The sequence below is a fragment of the Oncorhynchus keta genome, chromosome 4 (genome assembly GCF_023373465.1).
Source record: "Oncorhynchus keta strain PuntledgeMale-10-30-2019 chromosome 4, Oket_V2, whole genome shotgun sequence".
NCBI lineage: Eukaryota > Metazoa > Chordata > Actinopteri > Salmoniformes > Salmonidae > Oncorhynchus > Oncorhynchus keta.
The window spans coordinates 10105500-10132746 of NC_068424.1; the positions used below are offsets into that span (position 1 = coordinate 10105500).

At 43.2% G+C, this 27247-nt stretch overlaps 1 protein-coding gene across 1 annotated transcript; it reads left to right on the forward strand.

The window, feature by feature from the left end:
* The first annotated feature begins 5218 nt into the window (after positions 1-5218).
* LOC118382338 (procollagen C-endopeptidase enhancer 2-like) lies at positions 5219-27051 on the forward strand. The gene is made up of 9 exons (XM_052500155.1): positions 5219-5543; positions 5928-6036; positions 8354-8609; positions 10316-10440; positions 11248-11384; positions 13081-13244; positions 19943-20026; positions 22463-22630; positions 25889-27051. Exons 1-9 carry the CDS (start codon positions 5395-5397, stop codon positions 26017-26019), a joined length of 1323 nt encoding a protein of 440 aa, XP_052356115.1. The 5' UTR covers positions 5219-5394; the 3' UTR covers positions 26020-27051.
* Positions 27052-27247: the final 196 nt, after the last annotated feature.

The following is a 27247-nucleotide window of genomic DNA, read 5'->3' on the forward strand; positions in this document are numbered from 1 at the left end:
CAGCAACACAACATGGTAGCAGCACAAATCATGGTACAAACATTGTTGGGCACAGACAACAGCACAAAGGGCAAGAAGGTAGAGACAACAATACATCACACAAAGCAGCCATAACTGTCAGCAAGAGTGTCCATGAACTGGGAAATACACCACAAATGTATTGAGTACTTTTGGGTGTCAAGGAAAATCTATGGAGTAAAAAGTACATTATTTTCTTGAGGAACGTAGTGAAGTAAAAGTTGGCAAAAAAATAAATAGTAAAGTATTGTACAGATACCCCCCAAAACTACTTAAGTAGTACTTTAAAGTATTTGAGCTGAAGTACTTTACACCACTGGTATACAGTCTATATATGAGGAGTACCTGGAATATGGATTCGGCTATTCCAGCCACAACCGTTGCTGACAGGTATATAAAGCGAGCGCACAGCCATGCAATCTCCATAGACAAACATTGGCAGTAGAAAGGCCTTACTGAAGGGCTCAGTGACGTTCATAGGATGCCACCTTTCCAACACGTCAGTTCATCAGCTTTCTGCCTTGCTAGAGCTGCCCCGGTCAACTGTAAATTATGTTATTGTGAATTGGAAACATCTAGGAGAAACAACGGCTCAGCTGTGAAGTGGTAGGCCACACAAGCTCATAGAACGGGACCGCCGAGTGCTGTAAAACGTAGCATGTAAAAATGGTCTGTCCTCTGTTGCAACACCCACTACTGAGTTCCAAACTGCCTCTGGAAGCAACTGTGTTTGCTGGGAGATTCATGAAATGGATTTCCATGGCCGAGCAGCCGCATACAAGCCTACGATCACCATGTGCAATGACAAGCGCCGGATAGTGTGGCATAAACCTCGCCGCCATTGGACTCTGGAGCAGTGGAAACGCTTTCTCTGGAGTGATAAATCACGCTTCACATTCTGGCAGTCCAGCAGACAAATGTAGATTTTGTGGATGCCAGGAAAACGCTACCTGTCCCAATGCATTGTGCCAACTGTAAAATTTGGTGGAGGAATAATGGTCTGGGGCTATTTTTCATGGCCCCTTACTTCCAGTGAAGGGAAAGCTTAACGCTACGGCATATGTAACGGATGTGAAACGGCTAGCTTAGTTAGCGGTGTGCGCTAAATAGCGTTTCAATCGGTTACGTCACTTGCTCTGAGACCTTGAAGTAGTAGTTCCCCTTGCTCTGCAAGGGCCGCGGCTTTTGTGGAGCGATGGGTAACGATGCTTCGAGGGTGACTGTTGTCGTTGTGTGCAGAAGGTCCCTGGTTCGAGCCCGGGTATGGGCGAGGGGACGGACGTAAAGTTATTCTGTTACACATACAATAACATTCTAGACGATTCTGTGCTTCCAACTTTGTGGCAACAGTTTGGGTAAGGCCCTTTCCTGTTTCAGCATGACAATGCCCTCGAGGTCCATACAGAAATGGTTTGTCGAGTGACTGGCCTGCACAGAGCCCTGATCTCAAACCCATCAAACACCTTTGGGATGAATATGAACACCGACTGCGAGCCAGGCCTAATCGCCCAACATCAGTGCCCGACCACACTAGGGCTTTTGTGGCTGAATGGAAGCAAGTCCCTGCAGCAATGTTGCAACATCTAGTGGAAAGCCTTTCCAGAAGAGAGGAGGCTGTTATAGTAGCCAAGGGGGGGGAACGACGCCATATTAATGCCCATGAATTTGGAATGAGATGTTTGACGAGCAGGTGTCCACATACTTTTGGTCATGTAGTGTAGTTGGGATGATTGAATGAGGTAATATGTACATGTAGGTAGTGTGAAAGCAGAAAGTCCAGGTACCCATTTGATTAATAACTATTCAGCAGTCTTATTTATGGCATCAGGATCATTTTGGTCCCAGAATTGATGATCTGGTACCGCTTGCCATGCGGTAGCAGAGAGAACAGACTAAGACTTGGGTGGATTCTGGCAATTTTTAGGGCCTTCAATTTTTTAGAGGCTTTTTTAGGGCCTTCAATTTTGAGATGCTTTTTTAGGACCTTATAGAGGATACATATGGTGTACTGTTCGTATGGTGCATAAGGGCACATTTTGGAATATGTACTGTAAATACTGTAACATACAGGGCATTCAGAAAGTATTCAGACCCCTTCACTTTTCCCACATTTTATTCCACTACAGACTTATTCTAAAATGGATTCTTTTTAAATAAAAAATGTTCATCAATCTACACACACCACATAATCACAATGCAAAAACAGGTTGGAATTTTTTTTGCACAAATGTATTAAAATTATAAAACAGAAATACCTTATTTACACACGTATTCAGACCCTGTGCTAAGAGACTCAAAATGGAGCTCAGGTACATCCTGATTCCATTGATCATCCTTGAGATGTTTCTACAACTTGATTCGTGTCCAACTGCTGAAAATTCAATTGACTGGACATGATTTGGAAAGGCACACACCTGTCTATATAAGTTCCCACAGTTGACAGTGCATGTCAGAGCAAAAAACAAGCCATGAGGTCAAAGGAATTGTCCGTAGAGCTCCTAGCTCCTAGGGAAGTATACCAAAAAATGTCTGCAGCATTGGAGGTTCTCAAGAACACAGTGGCCTCCGGCATTCTTAAATGGAAGAAATTTGGAACCACCAAGACTCTTCCTAGTGCTGGCCTCCCAGCCAAATTGAGCAATTGGAGGAGAAGGGCGTTTGTCAGGGAGGTGACCAAGAACCCAATGGTCACTCTGACAGAGCTCCAGAGTTCCTCTGTGGAGATGGGAGAACCTACCAGAAGGACAACCATCTCTGCAGCACTCCACCAATCAGCCCTCTATGGTAGAGTGGACAGACGGAAGCCACTCCTCAGTAAAGGCACATGACAGCCCGCTTGGAGTTTGCATACTGGTGGCAGCATCATGCTGTGGGGAGGGACTGGGAGACTCGTCAGGATCGAGGGAAAAATGAATGGAGCAAAGTAATAACCTGCTCCAGAGCGCTCAGGACCTCAGATTGGGGTCAAGGTTCACCTTCCAACAGGACAACGACCCTAAGCACACAGCCAAGACAACGCAGGAGTGGCTTCAGGACAAGTGGTGAGGGTAGGCAACAACATCTCCTCCCCGCTGATCCTCAACAAGGGGGCCCCACAAGGGTGCGTTCTGAGCCCTCTCCTGTACTCCCTGTTCACCCACGACTGCGTGGCCACGCACTCCTCCAACTCAATCATCAAGTTTGCGGACGACACAACAGTGGTAGGCTTGATTACCAACAACGACGAGACGGCCTACAGGGAGGAGGTGAGGGCCCTCGGAGTGTGGTGTCAGGAAAATAACCTCACACTCAACGTCAACAAAACTAAGGAGATGATTGTGGACTTCAGGAAACAGCAGAGGGAACACCCCCCTATCCACATTGATGGAACAGTAGTGGAGAGGGTAGCAAGTTTTAAGTTCCTCGGCATACACATCACAGACAAACTGAATTGGTCCACTCACACTGACAGCGTCTTGAAGAAGGCGCAGCAGCGCCTCTTCAAACTCAGGAGGCTGAAGAAATTCGGCTTGTCACCAAAAGCACTCACAAACTTCTAGAGATGCACAATCGAGAGCATCCTGGCGGGCTGTATCACCGCCTGGTACGGCAACTGCTCCGCCCTCAACCGTAAGGCTCTCCAGAGGGTAGTGAGGTCTGCACAACGCATCACCGGGGGCAAACTACCTGCCCTCCAGGACACCTACACCACCCGATGTTACAGGAAGGCCATAAAGATCATCAAGGACATCAACCACCCGAACCACTGCCTGTTCACCCCGCTATCATCCAGAAGGCGAGGTCAGTACAGGTGCATCAAAGCTGGGACAGAGAGACTGAAAAACAGCTTCTATCTCAAGGCCATCAGACTGTTAAACAGCCACCACTAACATTGAGTGGCTGCTGCCAACACACTGTCATTGACACTGACCCAACTCCAGCCACTTTAATAATGTGAATTGATGGGAAATGATGTAAATATATCACTAGCCACTTTAAACAATGCTACCTTATATAATGTTACTTACCCTACATTATTCATCTCATATGCATACGTACATACTGTACTCTACATCATCGACTGCATCCTTATGTAATACATGTATCACTAGCCACTTTAACTATGCCACTTTGTTTACTTTGTCTACATACTCATCTCATATGTATATACTGTACTCTATATCATCTACTGCATCCTTATGTAATACATGTATCACTAGCCACTTTAACTATGCCACTTTGTTTACTTTGTCTACATACTCATCTCATATGTATATACTGTACTCGATACCATCTACTGTATGCTGCTCTGTACCATCACTCATTCATATATCCTTATGTACATATTCCTTATCCCCTTACACTGTGTATAAGACAGTAGTTTTGGACTTGTTAGTTAGATTACTTGTAGGTTATCACTGCATTGTCGGAACTAGAAGCACAAGCATTTCGCTACACTCGCATTAACATCTGCTAACCATGTGTATGTGACAAATAAAATTTGATTTGATTTGATTTGATTCACTGTCCTTGAGTGGCCCAACCAGAGACAGGGCTTGAAACCGAATAAACATCTCTGGAGAGACCTGAAAATAGCTGTGCAACGACACTCCCCATCCAACCTGACAGAGCTTGAGAGGATCTGCAGAGAAAAAATGGGAGAAACTAGCCAAATACAGGAGTGCCAAACATGTAGCATCATACCCAAGAAGACTTGAGGCTGTAATCGCTGCCAAAGGTTTTCAACAAAGTACTGAGTTAAGGGTCTGAATACTTGGGTAAATTTGATATTCCAGTTTTTCATTTTAATAAATTAGCAACATGTTCTAAAAACTTGTTTTACTTTGTCAAATTGATGAGGGGAAAAAACATTTAATCCACTTTCAAATGAGGCTCTAACATAACAAAATGTGTAAAAAGCCTACTGTAAGAGTCTTATCTAAAAAATAAAATAAAAAGACTTATAGACTATTTTAGTTGTTTAGGCATATTTTGCATTGATGTATTCAATTATTCACTTTTGTTTAAACGCATGTCATTCTGAAGACCACATAGAAACAGTCTATTTTCAAAGTGCATACATTTTGTTCATGTGGAACTCTGTTCCCTGGACAAATCTTTCACTAAGGATATTCACATTATTCTATCGAGGGTAAAGTTATTATGCCAGGTGTGGTATTAAATTAAAGCAAGAGTTCCCATTCCCCCATACTCCTCCCACCCCAATACTTCCAGTGCATCTTTGATCCCAGGTTTTGGAAAAAGGCAGCTGCCTGCCGATTGCTCCCTCCTACCACCAGAACAATTGTTATATTCAGTCTGTGTTCCAGCTTGCAGCCTGCGAAACTCCCTCCACGAACTTCCCTGGGTACTTTTCCCCACGGCTCGAGCCACTGAATGCCATTCATGCCACGGAGCGAAAACAGGCGAACTGGTGCCTGGTCCGTTCACCCGACAATGTGGAGAATATGCAGTATTGTTTGCGCTTGGGGTGTCCTGTCTTTGACAGAGGTCTGCGCGCAGTCTCTACTGGGGTCACGACGGAGGTAGGTTACCTTTTCCCTTCACTTTAATCTAACAATCTCTAGTTTTTGGGGGGCTCTTTGTTAAGCTATTAGTCAGGAAATACAACTGTGTAGCACTAGCCTACTGTACAAAGCCTTATCACGAGTTGTCAATGATACGTTAGTCTACAGCACAATGCTGAAGGAACCGCATCAATCAGTTATTATTTTGGAGAAATCTGCAGTGTGCGCTGTAGGCATAAGGACGCACACAGGCGCATTGCCGAGAAAATCCCATAATAAATCCCATAATAAACACCAACAACACCTTTACGCCTAGGTTTTTTTTTTCCTTTCAAAGATTCCCTGATAGACATTTGTATTAGAATGAGAAGTTGTCACACATATTTTTTCTCATGTTTCCAGACCAACGTTTACATGCGGAGGCAATATAACGGAGGATTCTGGGGTCGTTGGGAGCCTGGGTTATCCAGGGGTGTATCCCCCAAATACCAAATGTGTTTGGAGAATCACGGTGAGCCAAGCATACTTGTAGCCTACTGTGAATACATGATTCTTGTTTAACAGTTATCAACTTAGTGTGTTCCTAATTAGCTACTGAAGGCTATTACTTTCCCAGCGCCATGTCAGACAGAACGAGAAGTAATTATCAGTGAACTAAAATGATTCTTGTAATACACTTCAATGGTATACCAATCCACAAATCTTAACTGTGTAATTGGTAGTCTGGTATTTGGCTAGTGGCTACAGCACCCCCTCAGGCACTTTGAGCTGCCTGCTTGGTATTTTCAACATGCAGTCTGGTCACATGGCTGGAATGAATGGTAGATCAAGGACATAATCACCAACAACAGCAAAGTCCTGTAATTAAAGAAAAACGGTATGTTTCTTACTTGTTAATAACATGTGTATCCCTGCTAGATTTAGACTTTGAATGATTTGACTGTTGATTGCAGTTTGGTGTTTTTAAAAGGGGAAGAGTTTCATATAGGTTAATTCATTGCATATCAGAGGAAGATCTGTTTCCTATTATATTGAGTTGTCAGATAGGCCCCTTATGTGATTGTATAGATTGTACTGTATACTGTATGTGATTGTATAGATTGTACTGTATATTGAATAGATTGTACTGTATACTCAAATCAAATGTATTTATATAGCCCTTCGTACATCAGCTGATATCTCAAAGTGCTGTACAGAAACCCAGCCTAAAACCCCAAACAGCAAGCAATGCAGGTGTAGAAGCACGGTGGCTAGGAAAAACTCCCTAGAAAGGCCAAAACCTAGGAAGAAACCTAGAGAGGAACCAGGCTATGTGGGGTGGCCAGTCCTCTTCTGGCTGTGCCGGGTGGAGATTATAACAGAACATGGCCAAGATGTTCAAATGTTCATAAATGACCAGCATGGTCGAATAATAACAAGGCAGAACAGTTGAAACTGGAGCAGCAGCACAGTCAGGTGGACCGGGGACAGCAAGGAGTCATCATGTCAGGTAGTCCTGGGGCACGGTCCTAGGGCTCAGGTCCTCGGAGAGAGAGAAAGAAAGAGAGAATTAGAGAGCATATGTGGGGTGGCCCGTCCTCTTCTGGCTGTGCCGGGTGGAGATTATAACAGAACATGGCCAAGATGTTCAAATGTTCATAAATGACCAGCATGGTCGAATAATAGTAAGGCAGAACAGTTTAAACTGGAACAGCAGCATGGCCAGGTGGACTGGGGACAGCAAGGAGTCATCATGTCAGGTAGTCCTGGAGCATGGTCCTAGGGCTCAGGTCCTCCGAGAGAGAGAAAGAAAGAAGGAGAGAATTAGAGAACGCACACTTAGATTCACACAGGACACCGAATAGGACAGGAGAAGTACTCCAGATAAAACAAACTGACCCTAGCCCCCCGACACAAACTACTGCAGCATAAATACTGGAGGCTGAGACAGGAGGGGACAGGAGACACTGTGGCCCCATCCGAGGACACCCCCGGACAGGGCCAAACAGGAAGGATATAACCCCACCCACTTTGCCAAAGCACAGCCCCCACGCCACTAGAGGGATATCTTCAACCACCAACTTACCATCCTGAGACAAGGCTGAGTATAGCCCACAAAGATCTCCGCCACGGCACAGCCCAAGGGGGGCAACCCAGACATGATGACCACAACAGTGAATCAACCCACTCAGGTGACGCACCCCCTGCAGGGACGGCATGGGGGGGGCCCAGTAAGCCAGTGACTCAGCCCCTGTAATAGGGTTAAAGGCAGAGAATCCCAGTGGAAAGAGGGGAACCGGCCAGGCAGAGACAGCAAGGGCGGTTCGTTGCTCCAGAGCCTTTCCGTTCACCTTCCCACTCCTGGGCCAGACTACACTCAATCATATGACCCACTGAAGAGATGAGTCTTCAGTAAAGACTTAAAGGTTGAGACTGAGTTTGCGTCTCTGACATGGGTAGGCAGACCGTTCCATAAAAATGGAGCTCTATAGGAGAAAGCCCTGCCTCCAGCTGTTTGCTTAGAAATTCTAGGGACAATTAGGAGGCCTGCGTCTTGTGACCGTAGCGTACGTGTAGGTATGTACGGCAGGACCAAATCAGAGAGATAGGTAGGAGCAAGCCCATGTAATGCTTGGTAAGTTAGCTGTAAAATAGATTGTACTGTATACTGTATGTGATTGTATAGATTATACTGTATACTGTATGTGATTGTATAGATTGTACTGTATACCGAATGTGATTGTATAAATTGTACTGTATACTGTATGTGATTGTATAGATTGTACTGTATACTGAATGTGATTGTATAAATTGTACTGTATACTGTATGTGATTGTATGTTGTCTCAGGTCCCTGAGGGTAAAGTGGTGGTCCTGTCCTTCCGCTTCATTGACCTGGAGAGTGACAACCTGTGTCGCTATGACTACGTAGATGTGTACAGTGGCCATGCGAGTGGCCAGAGGCTGGGCCGCTTCTGTGGGACCTTCAGGCCAGGTGCCTTGGTCTCCACCGGCAACAAGATGCTAATTCAGATGGTGTCTGATGCCAACACGGCTGGGAGTGGCTTCCTGGCGGTGTACTCGGCTGCCGAGCCGCACGAGAGAGGTAAGCAGAATAGAATATAGACGAAGAATAGAATAATACCATACTCGTTTTTAAGGGTTTTACGTGTCTTACTCAAGCGCACAGTGGCGGGAGACGGATCTAGGATGCTATAGGGGAGTCTATTTGTGCTTCTACACCAGCATTGCTTGCTGTTTGGGGTTTTAGGCTGGGTTTCTGTACAGCACTTTGAGATATCAGCTGATATACGAAGGGCTATATAAATAAATTTGATTTGATCTATTTAAACTTGAGATTTAAGATTCTCACCGGTTGTCTAGGCTACCTCCCGGGCCAGGAACCACTGTGTGGGTTGAAGAGGGGCTGTGCCATCTCTAAGCTGTTGTAGCCCTCGGTGTAGTGTGTAGGGAACACTGTAGTCACCTGTATCCAGCCTCTACCCAAGCATGTTCAGCGGAGCCTTAGACGCTGAGTCCTCGCCGTGACTCTTCTCTGACACATCGTGACACATCGTAAAGACATCCGATGTCAGTGAGTGTTTGTGTGTTTAGGGCCAAAGGTCACATTTTAACAAGCTAATTAACGTGCCTCTTAACCTCCTCTAGCTGCACCTAGTAATGATACAATACCCAGATGGAGATATCTGAGAGGGGAATTGTTTACATCTGAGAACGAAAAAGGCAGTTGTAGCTTGATAAATCACTCCCAACGGATAGCAGGTGAGTGGAAGGAACAGTGGAACTTGGTAAGATAAAGTTCAGACTTCTTTTGTAGTTTAAGACGAGACCTATTGACTTAAAGCTTGCTCGAGGACGAGGTGAATGAAAAACAGGAACGTCTCGACACATTTCACAGTAGGACGAGGAATTTGTCACGGCTTGTTTTTCCCGGAGGAGAGCTCTAGAGGCAGACGGGTCAGCGCAGTCCCGTCCTCTTCTCACCAGGTGACGTCTCCCTGAATTAGTTTGTGGAATTTTAATGGTTGGTTGTATACCTTCTCTCTTGTCTCCGTACCTCCTACAGTAGCTGACAGCTAGAATGTCTCTGGGTCTGTCAGTTTAGATAGACTGGTGTTCTTCACACACCTGATGCTGGAGCAGATGGACTGTGGTTGCTCTGTCTGTCTCCCCGTTCCTGGGAGTAGTTAAAACTGAAAAGCACCACACAGCCCTCTTCCATTGGTTCAATGGCTATTTTAGTTACTCAGACAAATTGCACTCGCCCTCGTCTGCCAGCCATGAGTATGGGAGCTCAGCTGTAGTGGAAACACTGTTAGTCACTAAACTGCATGTTACAGGAGATCCAACTGTGTTTTTTTTTAAAGATCCACAGATCTCTTGCCAGTCCAAAGCAGCTTGTGTGGTAGGCTGATGTGTTCTCTCTCCGATGTGTGGTAGGCTGATGTGTTCTCTCTCCGATGTGTGATGGCTTGCCTAGCGGGTAGACTTCCTGTTAACAACACATTCCAGCAGGGGACCAAGGCATAGAGACAGACAACTGTATTTTTTAGTTACTCGTAAATCACAAAGGAAGCATGAGATGAGAGTTAGCCTACTGATTAGAACATTCTAGGTCTCATTATAGAATTATTTCATGCACAACATTCCGTCCTTTGACGTTAAAGAGGAAGAGATATTTTGCACAATAAAGAACGATGTTCAGTTGTTCTTTTAAGAAACAGCATGTGAAGCAGTACTATCTGCCAGGGACTATAACTAAACATTGTGGTTTGACTTTGCACCCATCAGGGGACCAGTACTGTGGAGGTCATCTGGATAAACCGTTCGGGTCAATTAAAACCCCTAACTGGCCTGAGAAGGACTACCCCGCTGGGGTCACCTGCTCATGGCACATAGTGGCTCCTAAGAACCAGGTGAGTGTTACTACCAGATGCCTCAGCAGTAGTTAATTGGGGATCCTAACAAATACTACTACTACTCACAGTTCAACTTGACGAATGCCACCATTGAGAGTGATTGAGATCGTTTGAGGTTTTCACATCATTGCTTTGTGGTTTTCACTTGTTTAGTGCTGCACAGTGTAATACACATTTAGAATGTGGGATGAAAGTAATGTGTTCTATGTAACCTGGGTTCTATGTAACCTGGGTTCTATGTAACCTGGGTTCTATGTAACCTGTGTTCTATATAACCCATGTTCTATGTAACCCGGGTTCTATGTAACCTGTGTTCTATGTAACCTGTGTTCTATGTAACCCGGGTTTTATGTAACCTGTGTTCTATGTAACCTGTGTTCTATGTAACCTGGGTTCTATGTAACCTGGGTTCTATGTAACCTGGGTTCTATGTAACCCGTGTTCTATGTAACCCGTGTTCTATGCAACCTGTGTTCTATGTAACCTGTGTTCTATGTAACCTGTGTTCTATGTAACCTGGGTTCTATGTAACCTGGGTTCTATGTAACCCGTGTTCTATGTAACCTGTGTTTTATGTAACCTGGGTTCTATGTAACCTGGGTTCTATGTAACCCGTGTTCTATATAACCCGTGTTCTATGTAACCCGGGTTCTATGTAACCCGTGTTCTATATAACCTGTGTTCTATGTAACATGGGTTCTATGTAACCTGGGTTCTATGTAACATGGGTTCTATGTAACCTGGGTTCTATGTAACCTGGGTTCTATGTAACCTGGGTTCTATGTAACCTGTCCACTAACACAGATCATTGAGGTGAAGTTTGAGAAGTTCGATGTGGAAAGAGACAACTACTGTCGCTACGACTACGTGGCCATTTTCAACGGGGCAGAGGTCAACGATGCCAAGAGGATCGGGAAGTACTGTGGCGATAGCCCCCCAGCGTACGTCACACAACTGTTTATACTATGCATTTATCTTGCTAATGTAGCTACCGCTTATAGTTTTGATCTTGATATATAGAAGGAGTACCAGTACTGAGTCAATGTGCAGGGGTACCAGGTAGTAATGAGACTATATACAATGATTACTAGTACTGAGTCAATGTGCAGGGGTACCAGGTAGTAATGAGACTATATACAAGGAGTACCAGTACTGAGTCAATGTGCAGGGGTACCAGGTAGTAATGAGACTATATACAAGGAGTACTAGTACTGAGTCAATGTGCAGGGGTACCAGGTAATAATGAGACTATATACAAGGAGTACTAGTACTGAGTCAATGTGCAGGGGTACCAGGTAGTAATGGGACTATATACAAGGAGTACCAGTACTGAGTCAATGTGCAGGGGTACCAGGTAGTAATGAGACTATATAAAAGGAGTACTAGTACTGAGTCAATGTGCAGGGGTACCAGGTAGTAATGAGACTATATACAAGGAGTACTAGTACTGAGTCAATAAATGGAAAACAGGGATTAGGTAGTAATGAGACTTAATTATGTATACAAGGATTACTTTATACTGAGTCAATGTGCAGGGGTACCAAGTAGTAATGAGACTATATAAGAATGTTTGATACTAGTACTGAGTCAATGTGCAGGGGTACCAGGTAGTAATGAGACTATATACAAGGAGTACTAGTACTGAGTCAATGTGCAGGGGTACCAGGTAGTAATGATACTATATACAAGGAGTACCAGTACTGAGTCAATGTGCAGGGGTACCAGGTAATAATGAGACTATATACAAGGAGTACCAGTACTGAGTCAATGTGCAGGGGTATGAGGTCGTTGAGGTAATTGAGGTAGTATTCCCATGTAGGTGGGTGTAAAAGTGACTAGCCAATCAGGATAAATGTAAAACAGGATAGATTATTGATAGAGGAATTTCTAGTTGAAATGATTAATTATGTATACATTATTGATTAGAACCATTTATACTAATACTATTATGGTATGAAAAGTATGAGTTCTTGGTTGTGCTGTTACTGAAAATGTAAGCAGAACAAATTAATTGTCTGTGCCTCTTGGGAAGGTTAAGGGGAAGAAAAGATATAGCTTTTCAGACAAAATAAGAATGTTTGGGTTATGTTCCAGATAAGAATGTTTGGGTTATGTTCCAGATAAGAATGTTTGGGTTATGTTCCATTAGTGGGAGAAAAGTATATCTTTTAGACAGATTGGAATGTCTGGTTTATAAGGGGAGTAGAAAGCATCTCCGGACCTAAAAACAATCTCATATTGCTCAAATAAACAGCAATCGTTTAAAAACCAGGAAACTGATGATGTCAGATTCAGTTTATAACCTGTGGAAGTCTGTGTATGTGGTTAGTACTCTTTGTTCTTGTAGGCTAAAATGGAATTAAACGCTCTTACCTGACTTTTAAGACTGGTCTCGATCTACTTCATACATAATTAATGAACTTACACCTCATTAATGAATTAGAAACGAGTGCGAATTTGGTTTTGGCTGTAAAACAATAAGGAATTTAGAAATTCCTCTATCAATTATAAACCTACAAATGCCTGATTTACTGATAAACCTATGCACAATGTATTCATTAGCCTATGTGATCTCTCTCTCTCTCTCTCTCTCTCTCTCTCTCTCTCTCTCTCTCTCTCTCTCCCCCCCCTCTTCAGTCCAGTATTCTCTGAAGGTAACCAGCTCCTGATCCAGTTCCTCTCAGACCTCAGTTTGACTGCAGATGGGTTCATCGGCCACTACAAGTTCAGACCTAAGAAGTTACCCACCACCCCGGTACCACTGACCACCACCACCCCAGCTGCTACCACCAGACCCATACGTAGGTAGCTCTCTTTCCTCTGTTTAATCCAGCACAGGAGATATATTTACTCTTGTCCATCACATTAAAGTCTTGTTGTTACAATATAAAAAGGAGGAAGATTTAGCACTACAGAGGTGGTGATTCCAATTCAGAATCCTCATCATCATTATCTTCTACAGGCCACACCATGTGGGTTATGACAGTTCTGACTGGTGGCATTAGCCTGGTCCCAGGGTCAGATCTTGTGAAAGCTCTCGCCACGCCACCTGTTTACTGGTTCTAACAGCAGACCTATGGAAGCTTGGTTCTGCCAGCTCTTGGCAAACTGTTGGAAAAAGAGTTAGCTTTTGACCAAATACAATGCTATTTCTCTGTAAACAAATTAACAACAGACTTTCAGCATGCTTATAGAGAAAGTTTTGACAATAAGAAGATTGTAGGAGCTGTAGGGATGTTAGATTTCAGTGCAGCCTTTGATATTATTGACTATAACCTGCTGGTCTGAAAAAAGGACATGGGTTATGGCTTTTCAACCTCTGCCATATTCTGTGTATTCAGAGATATCTATCTAATAGAACTCAAATGGTTTTATTTAATGGGAGCTTCTCTGCAGAGAGGGAGGAATGTCAAACATGTAAAGATGCTTGGAATTTAGAATGGTAGAAAGTGGCTCCCAGAGGGGAAAATGCTCAGGTCCGCAGAGGCCCCTCTACCCTTTTCTATTTTTACTCAATGACCTGCCACTGGCATTAAACACAGCATGGGTGTCCATGTATTGCTGATGATTCAACCATATACGCATCAGCAACCACAGCTAATGAAGTCACTGAAACCCATCTAGTAAATCTCATATTGCTCAAATAAACAAAAGAGGAAATCTGGTTTAAAAAAGTCCAGATAAGGTGACACCTCAGGAAAGGAGCACAAGGCATCAAGCCTCTCCCTATTTGGGAACCTAGATATCTTGTGTGTATGTATTGATACAGCATGGAATTCAGGCTAGACATGTGTCCGTGAGCTGTTCTTGGGATTAATGTTCTGTATTATGTCATGTTTTGTGTGGACCCCAGAAAGAGTAGCTGCAGCTTTTGCCAAAAATCTAATGTGGTATTAGCCTGGTTCCAGATCAGATCTACTGTGGTATTAGCCTGGTCCCAAATCAGACCTACTGTGGTATTAGCCTGGTCCCAGATCAGATCTACTGTGGTATTAGCCTGGTCCCAGATAAGATCTACTGTGGTATTAGCCTGGTGCCAGATCAGATCTACTGTGGTATTAGTCTGGTCCCAGATCAGATCTACTGTGGTATTAGCCTGGTCCCAGATCAGATCTACTGTGGTATTAGCCTGGTCCCAGATCAGATCTACTGTGGTATTAGCCTGGTCCCAGATCAGATCTACTGTGGTATTAGCCTGGTCCCAGATAAGATCTACTGTGGTATTAGCCTGGTCCCAGATCAGATCTACTGTGGTATTAGCCTGGTCCCAGATCAAATCCACTGTGGTGTTAGCCTGGTCCCAGATCAGATCTACTGTGGTATTAGCCTGGTCCCAGATCAGATCTACTGTGGTATTAGCCTGGTCCCAGATCAGATCTACTGTGGTATTAGCCTGGTCCCAGATCAGATCTACTGTGGTATTAGCCTGGTCCCAGATCAGATCTACTGTGGTATTAGCCTGGTCCCAGATCAAATCCACTGTGGTATTAGCCTGGTCCCAGATCAGATCTACTGTGGTATTAGCCTGGTCCCAGATCAGATCTACTGTGGTATTAGCCTGGTCCCAGATCAAATCCACTGTGGTATTAGCCTGGTCCCAGATCAGATCTACTGTGGTATTAGCCTGGTCCCAGATCAGATCTACTGTGGTATTAGCCTGGTCCCAGATCAGATCTACTGTGGTATTAGCCTGGTCCCAGATCAAATCCACTGTGGTAGTGTCTGTTGCCCATGATGAAAGGTAATGGAGCACACACCAAGGCTGGATGGCAGTTCATCTCTTTGTAGATTGGAAGCCAGTCATAACATCAGTCCCCTACATGTTATCACTTTCTTCTAGTATTTTTACACCTGTGATTTGTCAACTAGGACAGAGCTAAGGGGAAGGGGGGCAAGTAAACACCCCAAAGAGACACCCTGTTCCTTCTTATAGATAGACAAACTAGATGTCCTGGAGCCCTAAATCATGTTGACTCTGTACATAACAAACCTCCTACATCCTGTTGACACGGCACATAACAAACCTCCTAAATCCTGTTGACTCTGTTCATAACAAACCTCCTACATCCTGTTGACTCTGTACATAACAAACCTCCTACATCCTGTTGACTCTGTTCATAACAAACCTCCTACATCCTGTTGACTCTGTTCATAACAAACCTCCTACATCCTGTTGACTGTTCATAACAAACCTCCTACATCCTGTTGACTCTGTTCATAACAAACCTCCTACATCCTGTTGACTGTTCATAACAAACTTCCCACATCCTGTTGACTCTGTACATAACAAACCTCCTACATCCTGTTGACTCTGTTCATAACAAACCTCCTACATCCTGTTGACTCTGTTCATAACAAACCTCCTAAATCCTGTTGACTCTGTACATAACAAACCTCCTACTTCCTGTTGACTATGTACATAACAAACCTCCTACATCCTGTTGACTGTTCATAACAAACTTCCCACATCCTGTTGACTCTGTACATAACAAACCTCCTACATCCTGTTGACTGTTCATAACAAACCTCCTACATCCTGTTGACTGTTCATAACAAACCTCCTACATCCTGTTGACTGTTCATAACAAACCTCCTACATCCTGTTGACTCTGTTCATAACAAACTTCCTACATCCTGTTGACTCTGTTCATAACAAACCTCCTACATCCTGTTGACTCTGTACATAACAAACCTCCTACATCCTGTTGACTGTTCATAACAAACCTCCTACATCCTGTTGACTCTGTTCATAACAAACCTCCTACATCCTGTTGACTGTACATAACAAACCTCCTACATCCTGTTGACTCTGTTCATAACAAACCTCCTAAAGGCACATGTTCATGGTTGTTTGTGGACACCCACTCTCTCACTCTCACACACACACACACACACACACACACACACACACACACACACGCTTCATGCCGGAACTTAAGCCAATTGTTTGTTTTTTCCAGATTTATGCAGCAACAGAGTGCTCCTTTTCTTTATTATCCTGGATAGTTACTAGTTGAAGTCTCCTGGGATAAGGAATGATAGTTACTAGTTGAAGTATCCTGGGGTAAGGAATGATAGTTACTAGTTGAAGTCTCCTGGGATAAGGAATGATAGTTACTAGTTGAAGTATCCTGGGGTAAGGAATGATAGTTACTAGTTGAAGTATCCTGGGGTAAGGAATGATAGTTACTAGTTGAAGTATCCTGAGGTAAGGAATGATAGTTACTAGTTGAAGTATCCTGAGGTAAGGAATGATAGTTACTAGTTGAAGTATCCTGAGGTAAGGAATGATAGTTACTAGTTGAAGTATCCTGAGGTAAGGAATGATAGGTACTAGTTGAAGTATCCCGAGGTAAGGAATGATAGGTACTAGTTGAAGTATCCTGAATGATAGTTACTAGTTGAAGTATCCTGAGGTAGGAATGATACTAGGAATGATAGTTAAGTATCCTGAGGTAAGGAATGATAGTTACTAGTTGAAGTATCCTAAGAATGATAGTTACTAGTTGAAGGGTAATGATAGTTACTAGTTGAAGTATCCTGAGGTAAGGAATGATAGTTACTAGTTGAAGTATCCTGAGGTAAGGAATGATAGTTACTAGTTGAAGTATCCTGAGGTAAGGAATGATAGTTACTAGTTGAAGTATCCTAAGGAATGATAGTTACTAGTTGAAGTATCCTGAAGGTGATAAGGAATCCCAGGGTGGAATGATAGTTACTAGTTGTATCCCGAGGTAAGGAATGATAAGTATCCTGAGGTAAGGAATGATAGACTAGTTGAAGTATCCTGGGTAAGGAATGATAGGTACTAGTTGAAGTATCCTGGGTAAGGAATGATAGGTACTAGTTGAAGTATCCTGAAGGAATGATAGTTACTAGTTGAAGTATCCTGATAGGTATAGGTACTAGTTGAAGTATCCTGGGTAAGGAATGATAGTTACTAGTTGAAGTATCCTGGGTAAGGAATGATAGGTACTAGTTGAAGTATCCTGATAAGGAATGATAGTTAGTTGAAGTATCCCGAGGAGTAGTTGAAGTATCCTGAGGGAATGATAGGTTGAAGTATCCTGAAGGAATGATAGGTTGACTCCTGGAGTAAGGAATGATAGTTACTAGTTGAAGTATCCTGGGGTATAGTTACCCTGGGGTAAGGAATGATAGTTACTAGTTGAGGTAAGGAATGATAGTTACTAGTTGAAGTATCCTGAGGTAAGGAATGATAGGTAAGTATCTGAGTGATAGTTACTAGTTGAAGTATCCTGGGGTAAGGAATGATAGGTACTAGTTGGTATCCTGAGGAAGGAATGATAGGTACTAGTTGAAGTATCCTGAGGTAAGGAATGATAGGTACTAGTTGAAGTATCCCGAGGTAAGGAATGATAGGTACTAGTTGAAGTATCCTGAGGTAAGGAATGATAGGTACTAGTTGAAGTATCCCGAGGTAAGGAATGATAGGTACTAGTTGAAGTATCCCGGGGTAAGGAATGATAGGTACTAGTTGAAGTATCCTGAGGTAAGGAATGATAGGTACTAGTTGAAGTATCCCGAGGTAAGGAATGATAGGTACTAGTTGAAGTATCCCGAGGTAAGGAATGATAGGTACTAGTTGAAGTATCCCGAGGTAAGGAATGTTTTTTTGGGGCGCACACACAACCCTTTATTGTTTTTCCATTACTGAGGCCAGTACTCACAATATCAAATCCCTAGTCAGATGATCGCCTTGGCAGCCCCCCACCATGATGTAATCTGGGCCCTGTGATGACCGCCTCAGATTGGCTTATCTTTCAGCCATTTTGTTCTCAGCCAGTAAAAACAACATTTGGACAGTGGTTGGAGAGTCATTTTCTAGTCTTCCCGATACCACTACCATAGTAGCTTTGATTGTAAAAAACAGATGGTAGCCAGCAGTAACCTATTTTATTTGTATTTTTTATTTAACTAGGCAAGGCATAAGAACACATTCTTATATATGACAATGGCCTTGTTCAGGGGCAGAACAACACATTTTTACCTTGTCAGCTTGGGGATTTGATCTAGCAACATTTTTGGTTATGAGTCCAATAGCTCTAACCACTAGGCTACATGCTGGGGCAGCACTCCTATACTTTGAGCATGAACAGTACATCATTATTGGATTGTTTTTATTAATATTATTTTTCATATTTATTGCTCCTTGGGTGTAAGAAAGTGTTTTTCAAATTAAATGTATTATTATTATGAATATTATTAATATTAATATTATGTGGGGCAGCAGGTAGCCAAGTTGTTAGAGCGTTGGGCCACTAAACCAAAGGTTGCTTGATCAAATCCCCAAGCTGACAAGGTCAATACGAATTTGTTCTTAACTTAATAAAGTTTTAAAATAATAATGTGATCTGTTATGTAGGATTCAGTGGTGGTCGGTGCCGTTTTAAGATGAGGGAGGATTAACATTTTTTAATGAACATCACCTTACAGCATATTGGATGACTGTCATTCATATTCCATTCACCCAGCTCAATGTAACACTGATAGGTTTAGGCTACTACATGATACTCTAATTTTCCCTATACCCATCACGAGGTTGCTACAACCTAGCCTATGAATGAAAGTTTACAACGTAGGTGCACACAGGTCGAGAGAATTTTGAGTAATCAAGGTAATAGACAGTGACACATTCAATACTGACTTGCACACTCTTGCCTGCATCTAGCTGATCTAAGGTGTAATCATTAGTCCAACAGTTGCAAACAAGAGTTTCTATTGGATAAATTCAGGTATGTTTATCCCCATTTCATTCCATTTAAGAAACGTTTTTCAACAGAATCGGGGCAATGATTACACCCTTGATCACATGCAAACACAGTTCACTTTCATAGCAGCCACATACAAACAGCTGGTTGAATATATATAATTCCTTCTCACATCTATCTACGCGCTCTCCTCCTCTCACCTTTTCCCTTCGCTTGTGAACTTCAGTGCACAACACATCAGCTGTCTGTGAACAGGCAAAAAAACTTTCCAAGTCAAACCTTCATATCATGACCGCGACACACAGCCACCATCGTTGACACATTTTGTATTGAAGTCAGTGTACCCAGAGGAGGACAGAAGCTAGCTGTCCTCCGGTGACACCAAGGTGCTACCTTACAGACTGCTGTTAATTAAAGGCTACTGTAGACCTTCATCGCAAAATAGTGTGTTTTAATCAATTATTTGGTGACTTGAATATATTTAACTGTAGTTTTATCTCAAAATGTTTCACTATTTAAGATGGTCCTCCCTTTCTTCCTCTGTCCTCCTCTCGAGAGCCTCCACTGGTAGGATTCGAAGTTAATTACAGTTTTCAATGGGACGTGTTTATACTAATTAATTAGCCTATGTTTGATTTCAATGCATTCCCTGAATTGTCTCGAGGTGAAATAAAATCAACCCAAATCCTACTTGCTAGCATCACCCGAATGTGGAAGAATGTGAATTAAGGGACTGTGTTCTCTTTTTCTCCTCTATGTCTCCCCAGCTCTGAAGTACTCTGTAGGTCTGTGCCAGCAGAAATGCAAAAGAAGTGGAACCGCTGAGAGCAACTACTGTAGCAGTGACTTCGGTAAGAGAAATACTATTTTCCCTCAGCTAATGCTACATCTGTTACTATGGCTGCCCTACCTAAAGCTGCCAGTACTACTGTCACAAATACTTAGCAGGAACAAACAATAACAGTTCAACAGTGTGTGTGTGTGTGTGTGTGTGTGTGTGTGTGTGTGTGTGTCAGTCAAATCAAATCAAACTTTATTTGTCACATGCGTGGAATAGTGTAGACCTTACCGTGAAATGCTTACTTACAAGCCCTTAACTCTCAGTGCAGTTCAAGAAAAGTTAAGAAAATATTTACCAAATAAACTAAAGTAAAAAAAGAATAAAAAGGTAACACAATAAAATAACAATAACGAGGCTATATAAGGTGGGTACAGGTACTGAGTCAATGTGCGAGGGTACAGGTTAGTCGAGGTCATTTGTACATGTATGCAGGGGTAAGGTGACTATGCATAGATAATAAACAGAGGGTAGTAGCAATGGGGTGGTGACAGAAAATCCTCCCAACATTAATTAATCCCACATTAACATTAATCCCAGTCCATATGAACCATCCCTCCCACAACAAGCCCATGTTGTCATGGTCCCCTCCATCATGACACACTACCCATGGCCTTCTGGGTTGTTTTAGCACGTCACAGAAGCTTCCTTGAGGGTTTTCTGAGAGGGCAGTGAATTTGCGTGGGACAGACACAGTTCTCTTCTCACAGAGTAAACTATAGGAAAACTGTTGCTAATAGAAAGTGTTAATTCAGCCAACATACTCCAACATACTCCAACATACTCCAACATACCCCAACATACCCCAACATACTCCATGACCTCAGTTTGCTGCCCCGTCCTTCAGACTACCTCTATTCGTTACTTTTTCTCTGAACAGATTGTTGATGGAATGAGGCAGGTATTTTATTCATGCTTTTTTTTTCTCAGGGAGATTAGGTCAGATATTTGCATGGGAAAAGGGTTCTGGCTCACTGGCTGTCAGTGAAGCCCAGTAATGTGGCGTTGGTGGAACATGTTATTGTATAATACATTGGCAGACAAGCTGCAGTCATATCAAGCCAAGAGCGTTACGTCACACGTTCCGATGACTAGGCCAGACACAAAAGGACTGACACGTCTTTTCCTTCCTGTTTACACATGGTTTTCGTTATGTCCTATTCAACCAGTACATTTTGATGAAAGCCCCCACGGCAGGAAACGTCCCAGCATCACAGTATTCGCATTGAAAGATATTCAATCTTAATCCTACGTCACGAGTGTCAAGGCTCACACAGAGCCGACTCACACAGAGCCGACTCACACAGAGCCGACTCTCACAGAGCCGACTCTCACAGAGCCGACTCTCACAGAGCCGACTCACACAGAGCCGGCTCACCCAGAGCCGGCCCACACAGAGCCGACTCACACAGAGCCGGCCCACACAGAGCCGACTCACACAGAGCCGACTCTCACAGAGCCGGCTCACCCAGAGCCGGCCCACACAGAGCCGGCCCACACAGAGCCGGCCCACACAGAGCCGACTCACACAGAGCCGACTCACACAGAGCCGACTCACACAGAGCCGACGGGACTTAATATTGTCTAGTTCTGCTCCACCATTTCATGACGATAACATCGTTTTCAGACTATAAATCGAAAGCGGGTTTTGTTGAGCGCCTGTTGTTCTGTTCAGCACACCAATCCCAGCACTCTTAGCTCCCTGTTGTTCTGTTCAGCACACCAATCCCAGCACAATTAGCTCCCTGTTGTTCTGTTCAGCACACCAATCTCAGCACTCTTAGCTCCCTGTTGTTCTGTTCAGCACACCAATCCCAGCACTCTTAGCTCCCTGTTGTTCTGTTCAGCACACCAATCTCAGCCCTCTTAGCTCCCTGTTGTTCTGTTCAGCACACCAATCTCGCCCTCTTAGCTCCCTGTTGTTCTGTTCAGCACACCAATCCCAACACTCTTAGCTCCCTGTTGTTCTGTTCAGCACACCAATCTCAGCCCTCTTAGCTCCCTGTTGTTCTGTTCAGCACACCAATCCCAGCACTCTTAGCTCCCTGTTGTTCTGTTCAGCACACCAATCTCAGCCCTCTTAGCTCCCTGTTGTTCTGTTCAGCACACCAATCTCAGCCCTCTTAGCTCCCTGTTGTTCTGTTCAGCACACCAATCCCAGCACTCTTAGCTCCCTGTTGTTCTGTTCAGCACACCAATCTCAGCCCTCTTAGCTCCCTGTTGTTCTGTTCAGCACACCAATCTCAGCCCTCTTAGCTCCCTGTTGTTCTGTTCAGCACACCAATCCCAGCACTCTTAGCTCCCTGTTGTTCTGTTCAGCACACCAATCTCAGCCCTCTTAGCTCCCTGTTGTTCTGTTCAGCACACCAATCTCAGCCCTCTTAGCTCCCTGTTGTTCTGTTCAGCACACCAATCTCAGCACTCTAAACTCCCCATGTTTCTGTGACAGTGATAACAGGAACTGTCATCACGGCGGTGGTGCGAGGAGGCAGTGTGTACGCCACCATCTCCATCATCAACGTCTACAAAGAAAGCAACCTGGCCATCCAGCAGGCCGGCAAAACCATGAGCACCAAGATCATCGTCCTCTGCAAGAAGTGTCCGTTCATCAGACGAGGTGTGTAGTCGTACAACAACGAGCCACAGCTCTGGTCCAGTGTGTTATGTGCGGCTCGAACGGTTTTATATGGTCTATGGGCTTGAAGAAGTGCCCGTATAGCCCAGGACCAGATCTATGTGGACCACTACTAGGGGACTCACTCTCCCCTGGATATATTCATCAGTTTGACTTGGTTTAGTAACAGACATTCACCATGATATACATGATGGCACCAGGCATTAGTCCATGATAGACATTCACCATGATATACATGATGGCACCAGGTATTAGTCCATGATAGACATTCACCATGATATGCATGATAGCATCAGGTATTAGTCCATGATAGACATTCACCATGATATGCATGATGGCACCAGGTATTAGTCCATGATAGACATTCAACATGATATACATGATGACACCAGGTATTAGTCCACGATAGACATTCACCATGATATGCATGATGACACCAGGTATTAGTCCACGATAGACATTCACCATGATATGCATGATAGCATCAGGTATTAGTCCATGATAGACATTCAACATGATATACATGATGACACCAGGTATTAGTCCACGATAGACATTCACCATGATATGCATGATGACACCAGGTATTAGTCCACGATAGACATTCACCATGATATGCATGATAGCATCAGGTATTAGTCCATGATAGACATTCACCATGATATACATTATGGTGTGCGGGTCAGCTGTTTGGTCACCCGCACCAACCCGCAATTGGTAATAACCTGTCCTCAACTACATGAGAGAAAGTGTCAAATCTGAGGCTCACACCCGCCCCTAACCTAACTAATATAGAAAACGTGCTGTAGGCTACAGTCAGAGAAGATTATTTTTTTTGCCTCATAAACATAGGTTTCTGCTTATAATTTCGGACATTTTGGTATTTATTAGTCAAGTTGTTTATAATTCGATACATAGCGCCTCTTTTCTGTCGTTATATGTTGCCCTACAAACAAAATAATGCGCTCACCAAAATAATGTCACAAATCGATTGAATGAATGCTTCAATCTAGTTGACATTGGTGCAGTTTGTTCTGTTGCCTCTGCTTCTTTCTCATAGCAATGACGTTTAGGGACCGGGGAGAAAATGCAATATCTCAACAACAACAGAAAAAAAGGGGAAATGACATCAGTTTGACCAGTTGTCAGGAAATAGAAAGCTGTGGAAACGACCCAACATGCTCCCGATAAGAATCCAGTTCAGCTTGGATGAATATTTAATGTGGTTGAAATACTATCAGCTTTTATGATGCTGATGAAGACAGCACCTCTACAGACATACCGTCTGTAACTGAACATTCTCATTCTATCAAGATGCTGAAAGGAAGAAATTATATTTCTCCACTCCTGTTCCTGAGACAAGATGTAGCTTACAATTGGTGTATTATTTGCTTAATTCTGCAGGAGTTCATATTGAGGCTATGTGAGAGGTTATAGACCTAGAGTCAGTGTCCAGATTTCAGTTTCCATTCAACCCATCTGAACTGTAGACTACAGTTGCCTTGATGTGCCAAAGGCCTGTTTGAAGTTCCTGTCTTGTGACTGTGCCTCACATCATCACACATAACATAGCCGGCACTGCTATGATAATCTTTTACCACTTCACCAAATAATTCCCAAACATCACATTTCTGACCTTCCTTTGTCTTTATTGTCAACTCTCTATTTCACAGTTTTTCTTCTTATTGTATTCAACTCAGACGTTGTCCCTTTTGTCTCTGTGGATCGATGTAAACTTTTTTTCTGCCTGTTCCCAAAAGCATTAGGTGATTGGTGTGTAGGTTATTTGGTGTATGGTTAAGACCTAAAGGTTAAAGGTTAGGATCACACACGAACGCCAGATAACGTAAATAATGAAAGAAAAAACACAATGTAGCCTGTAGATATAATTAGCATTTTTTTAAATTGCATTTTCTCCATTCTCATGATGACACCATCGAGACAATGTGTTTTTCTTTCAGTTCAAATTCTATCGTTGAGTAATACTCACAGTTTCACGTGACTTTGAAGTGTGGCACTGAGTGTGAAAAATGCATGTAACAGAGGCGTGTCCCAAATATACAAGATACTTAAAGAAACAGTGGAGGCTGCTGAGGGGAGGACGGCTCACAATAATGGCTGGATTTTTTTTATTTTACCTTTATTTAACCAGACAAGTCAGTTAAGAACAAATTCTTATTTTCAATGACAGCCTAGGAACAGTGGGTTAACTGTCTTGTTCAGGGGCAGAATGACAGATTTGTACCTCGGGGACTTGAACTTGCAACCTTCCGGTTACTAGTCCAACGCTCTAACCACTAGGCTACCCTGCCGCAATGGCATCAAACATATGAAAACCTTATGTTTGAAGTATTTGATACCAATTCACTGATTCCACTCCAGCCATTACCACGAGCCCCATCCTCCCCAAATAAAGTTCCACCATTCTCCTGTAATAGGAACGGTAGACCCCAGTCGCAGGTGTTTCCACAGACTATCCTATCTTGTGTATGGCTCTGAATTAGCTTCCATTGCTGTATTCCACCTTCAAGCTCATCTGAAGGAGTTTGAGGTAAGCGACAAAACTCACCATTGGAATAAGATCTATACCTTCCCTCAGCCGTTGATCCATAATGTGAATATATATATACCCACAAACAGTATATGTTTATAAACACACTGTCTGTGGAACCCAGAGGAGAAAGGGGGGATACCTAGTCAGTTGTACAACTGAATGTCTCCCACTGTAATGTGTCTTCCGCATTTAACCCAACCCCTCTGATATCTTAACAGGAAACTGCCTTGCTCAGGTGCAGAACAACAGATTTTTACCTTGTCACAGCTCAGGGATTCAATCCAGCAACCTTTCGGTTACTGGCCCAATGCTCTAACCACTAGGATACCTGCTGGTTACTGGCCCAATGCTCTAACCACTAGGCTACCTGCTGGTTACTGGCCCTACACTCTAACCACTAGGCTACCTGCTGGTTACTGGCCCAATGCTCTAACCACTAGGCTACCTGCTGGTTACTGGCCCAAAGCTCTAACCACTAGGCTACCTGCTGGTTACTGGCCCAACGCTCTAACCACTAGGCTACCTGCTGGTTACTGGCCCAACGCTCTAACCACTAGGCTACCTGCTGGTTACTGGCCCAACGCTCTAACCACTAGGCTACCTGAATAGACGCTGATGTGCTACCTTCCTGAATGTCTCAGCCGTTCCGCCAGTGCATTCAGCCTCTGTCTTTGTGATCTCACTAGGCCTCAACTACATCTTCATGGGCTCAGCGGACGAGGATGGGAAAGGGAAGGTCGCCCCACATCACTTTGTTATGGCCTTCAAGGCCAAGAACCAGAGGGGCCTCAACGTACTGAAGACCAAACGCTGCTGAGATCAGCTACATGCTGCCTGAGACTCCAGCCCACCACCACCATGTAACGCCATTGTCGTTAGTCTCCGCCCAGCATACCCTGGCTCCGCCCCTCATCACCTCTCATCCGTCACCACAGGACTAGTCTACAGATCTCAGGCTGTGATTGGCTGTTTGTTTCTCTTTCTTTTCCCATGCTGTTTTCCTCTCCTCTGAGCTGGACCTGTTTTTAGCACAATGTGAAGATGTGAGTGTAATAATTGAAGGAGGAGAGGAAGATAGAGTACCAGTTGGAACGAAACAGGAGAAAATGTTTTGTAATATGCTAATACCTAAGTTAGTTCTCTTTTTTTTCTATTTAAAAAAAAAAAACATACACATTTTCTGACGTTTCAAGGCCACTAAAAACCGCCAAATGTCACGATGAGTGTTGGCTTGGATCAAACATGGGGTTTGGTTACAGGAAATACATTATTGAGGACTGGGTGTTGTAGTTTTAAGGACAGTGTTTACTAAATGCTCTTTATCCTCCATGTTCACTTTGGATATGGGAGGTATTTTATGTGGGGTCGAAAAGTGCAATAGTTTAATATATACTATTCCCAATGGAATGATTTAGTGTCAAACTGGTGTTCTGTTTAGTACTGTCACTTATTAGTCAAAGCGTTTACGATGAATGAATAGCACTCCATCTCATTATGTCAGCTTGGTTTTTGTTGCCTTTCATTCAAATGTAATGTTTGTAATAAAAAAGTGGAGATGTGAACTCAAAGGATAATTCCTCTCAAAAACGATATTTTAGTATTTGTTTCATTAGTCCATTGTTGATATAGTCCCAAAATGTCACTTTTTTAAATAATTTTTTCAAGATATATAACTTTCAAAATTCCCGAAATACAACCGGTATGATGCATTTTGCCAAAAGATCGTTTTTGGGTGGAGTTTTCCTTTAATCAATATAAAGTATTTTCATATAAAACAATTAGTAAATGTTATTTATATTTTATTATTTTCATCTGACCAAATAAAAAATAAAACTGAAGTTTATTATTATGACGTGATTCTTCATATGGAATGTCATCTTTAATTAATTGACCAGTAGTAACTTGTCATGTTAACATTGTCTATATGAAGATAAATAACCATTATATCTGGTCTACATAGAGTTAGTGGTAACTTTGGCCAGGTGTGGAGGCAGCTGTTGGTCGGGCTGAATGCTCCATTGAGCACTGGGAATGATCAGGTGTGG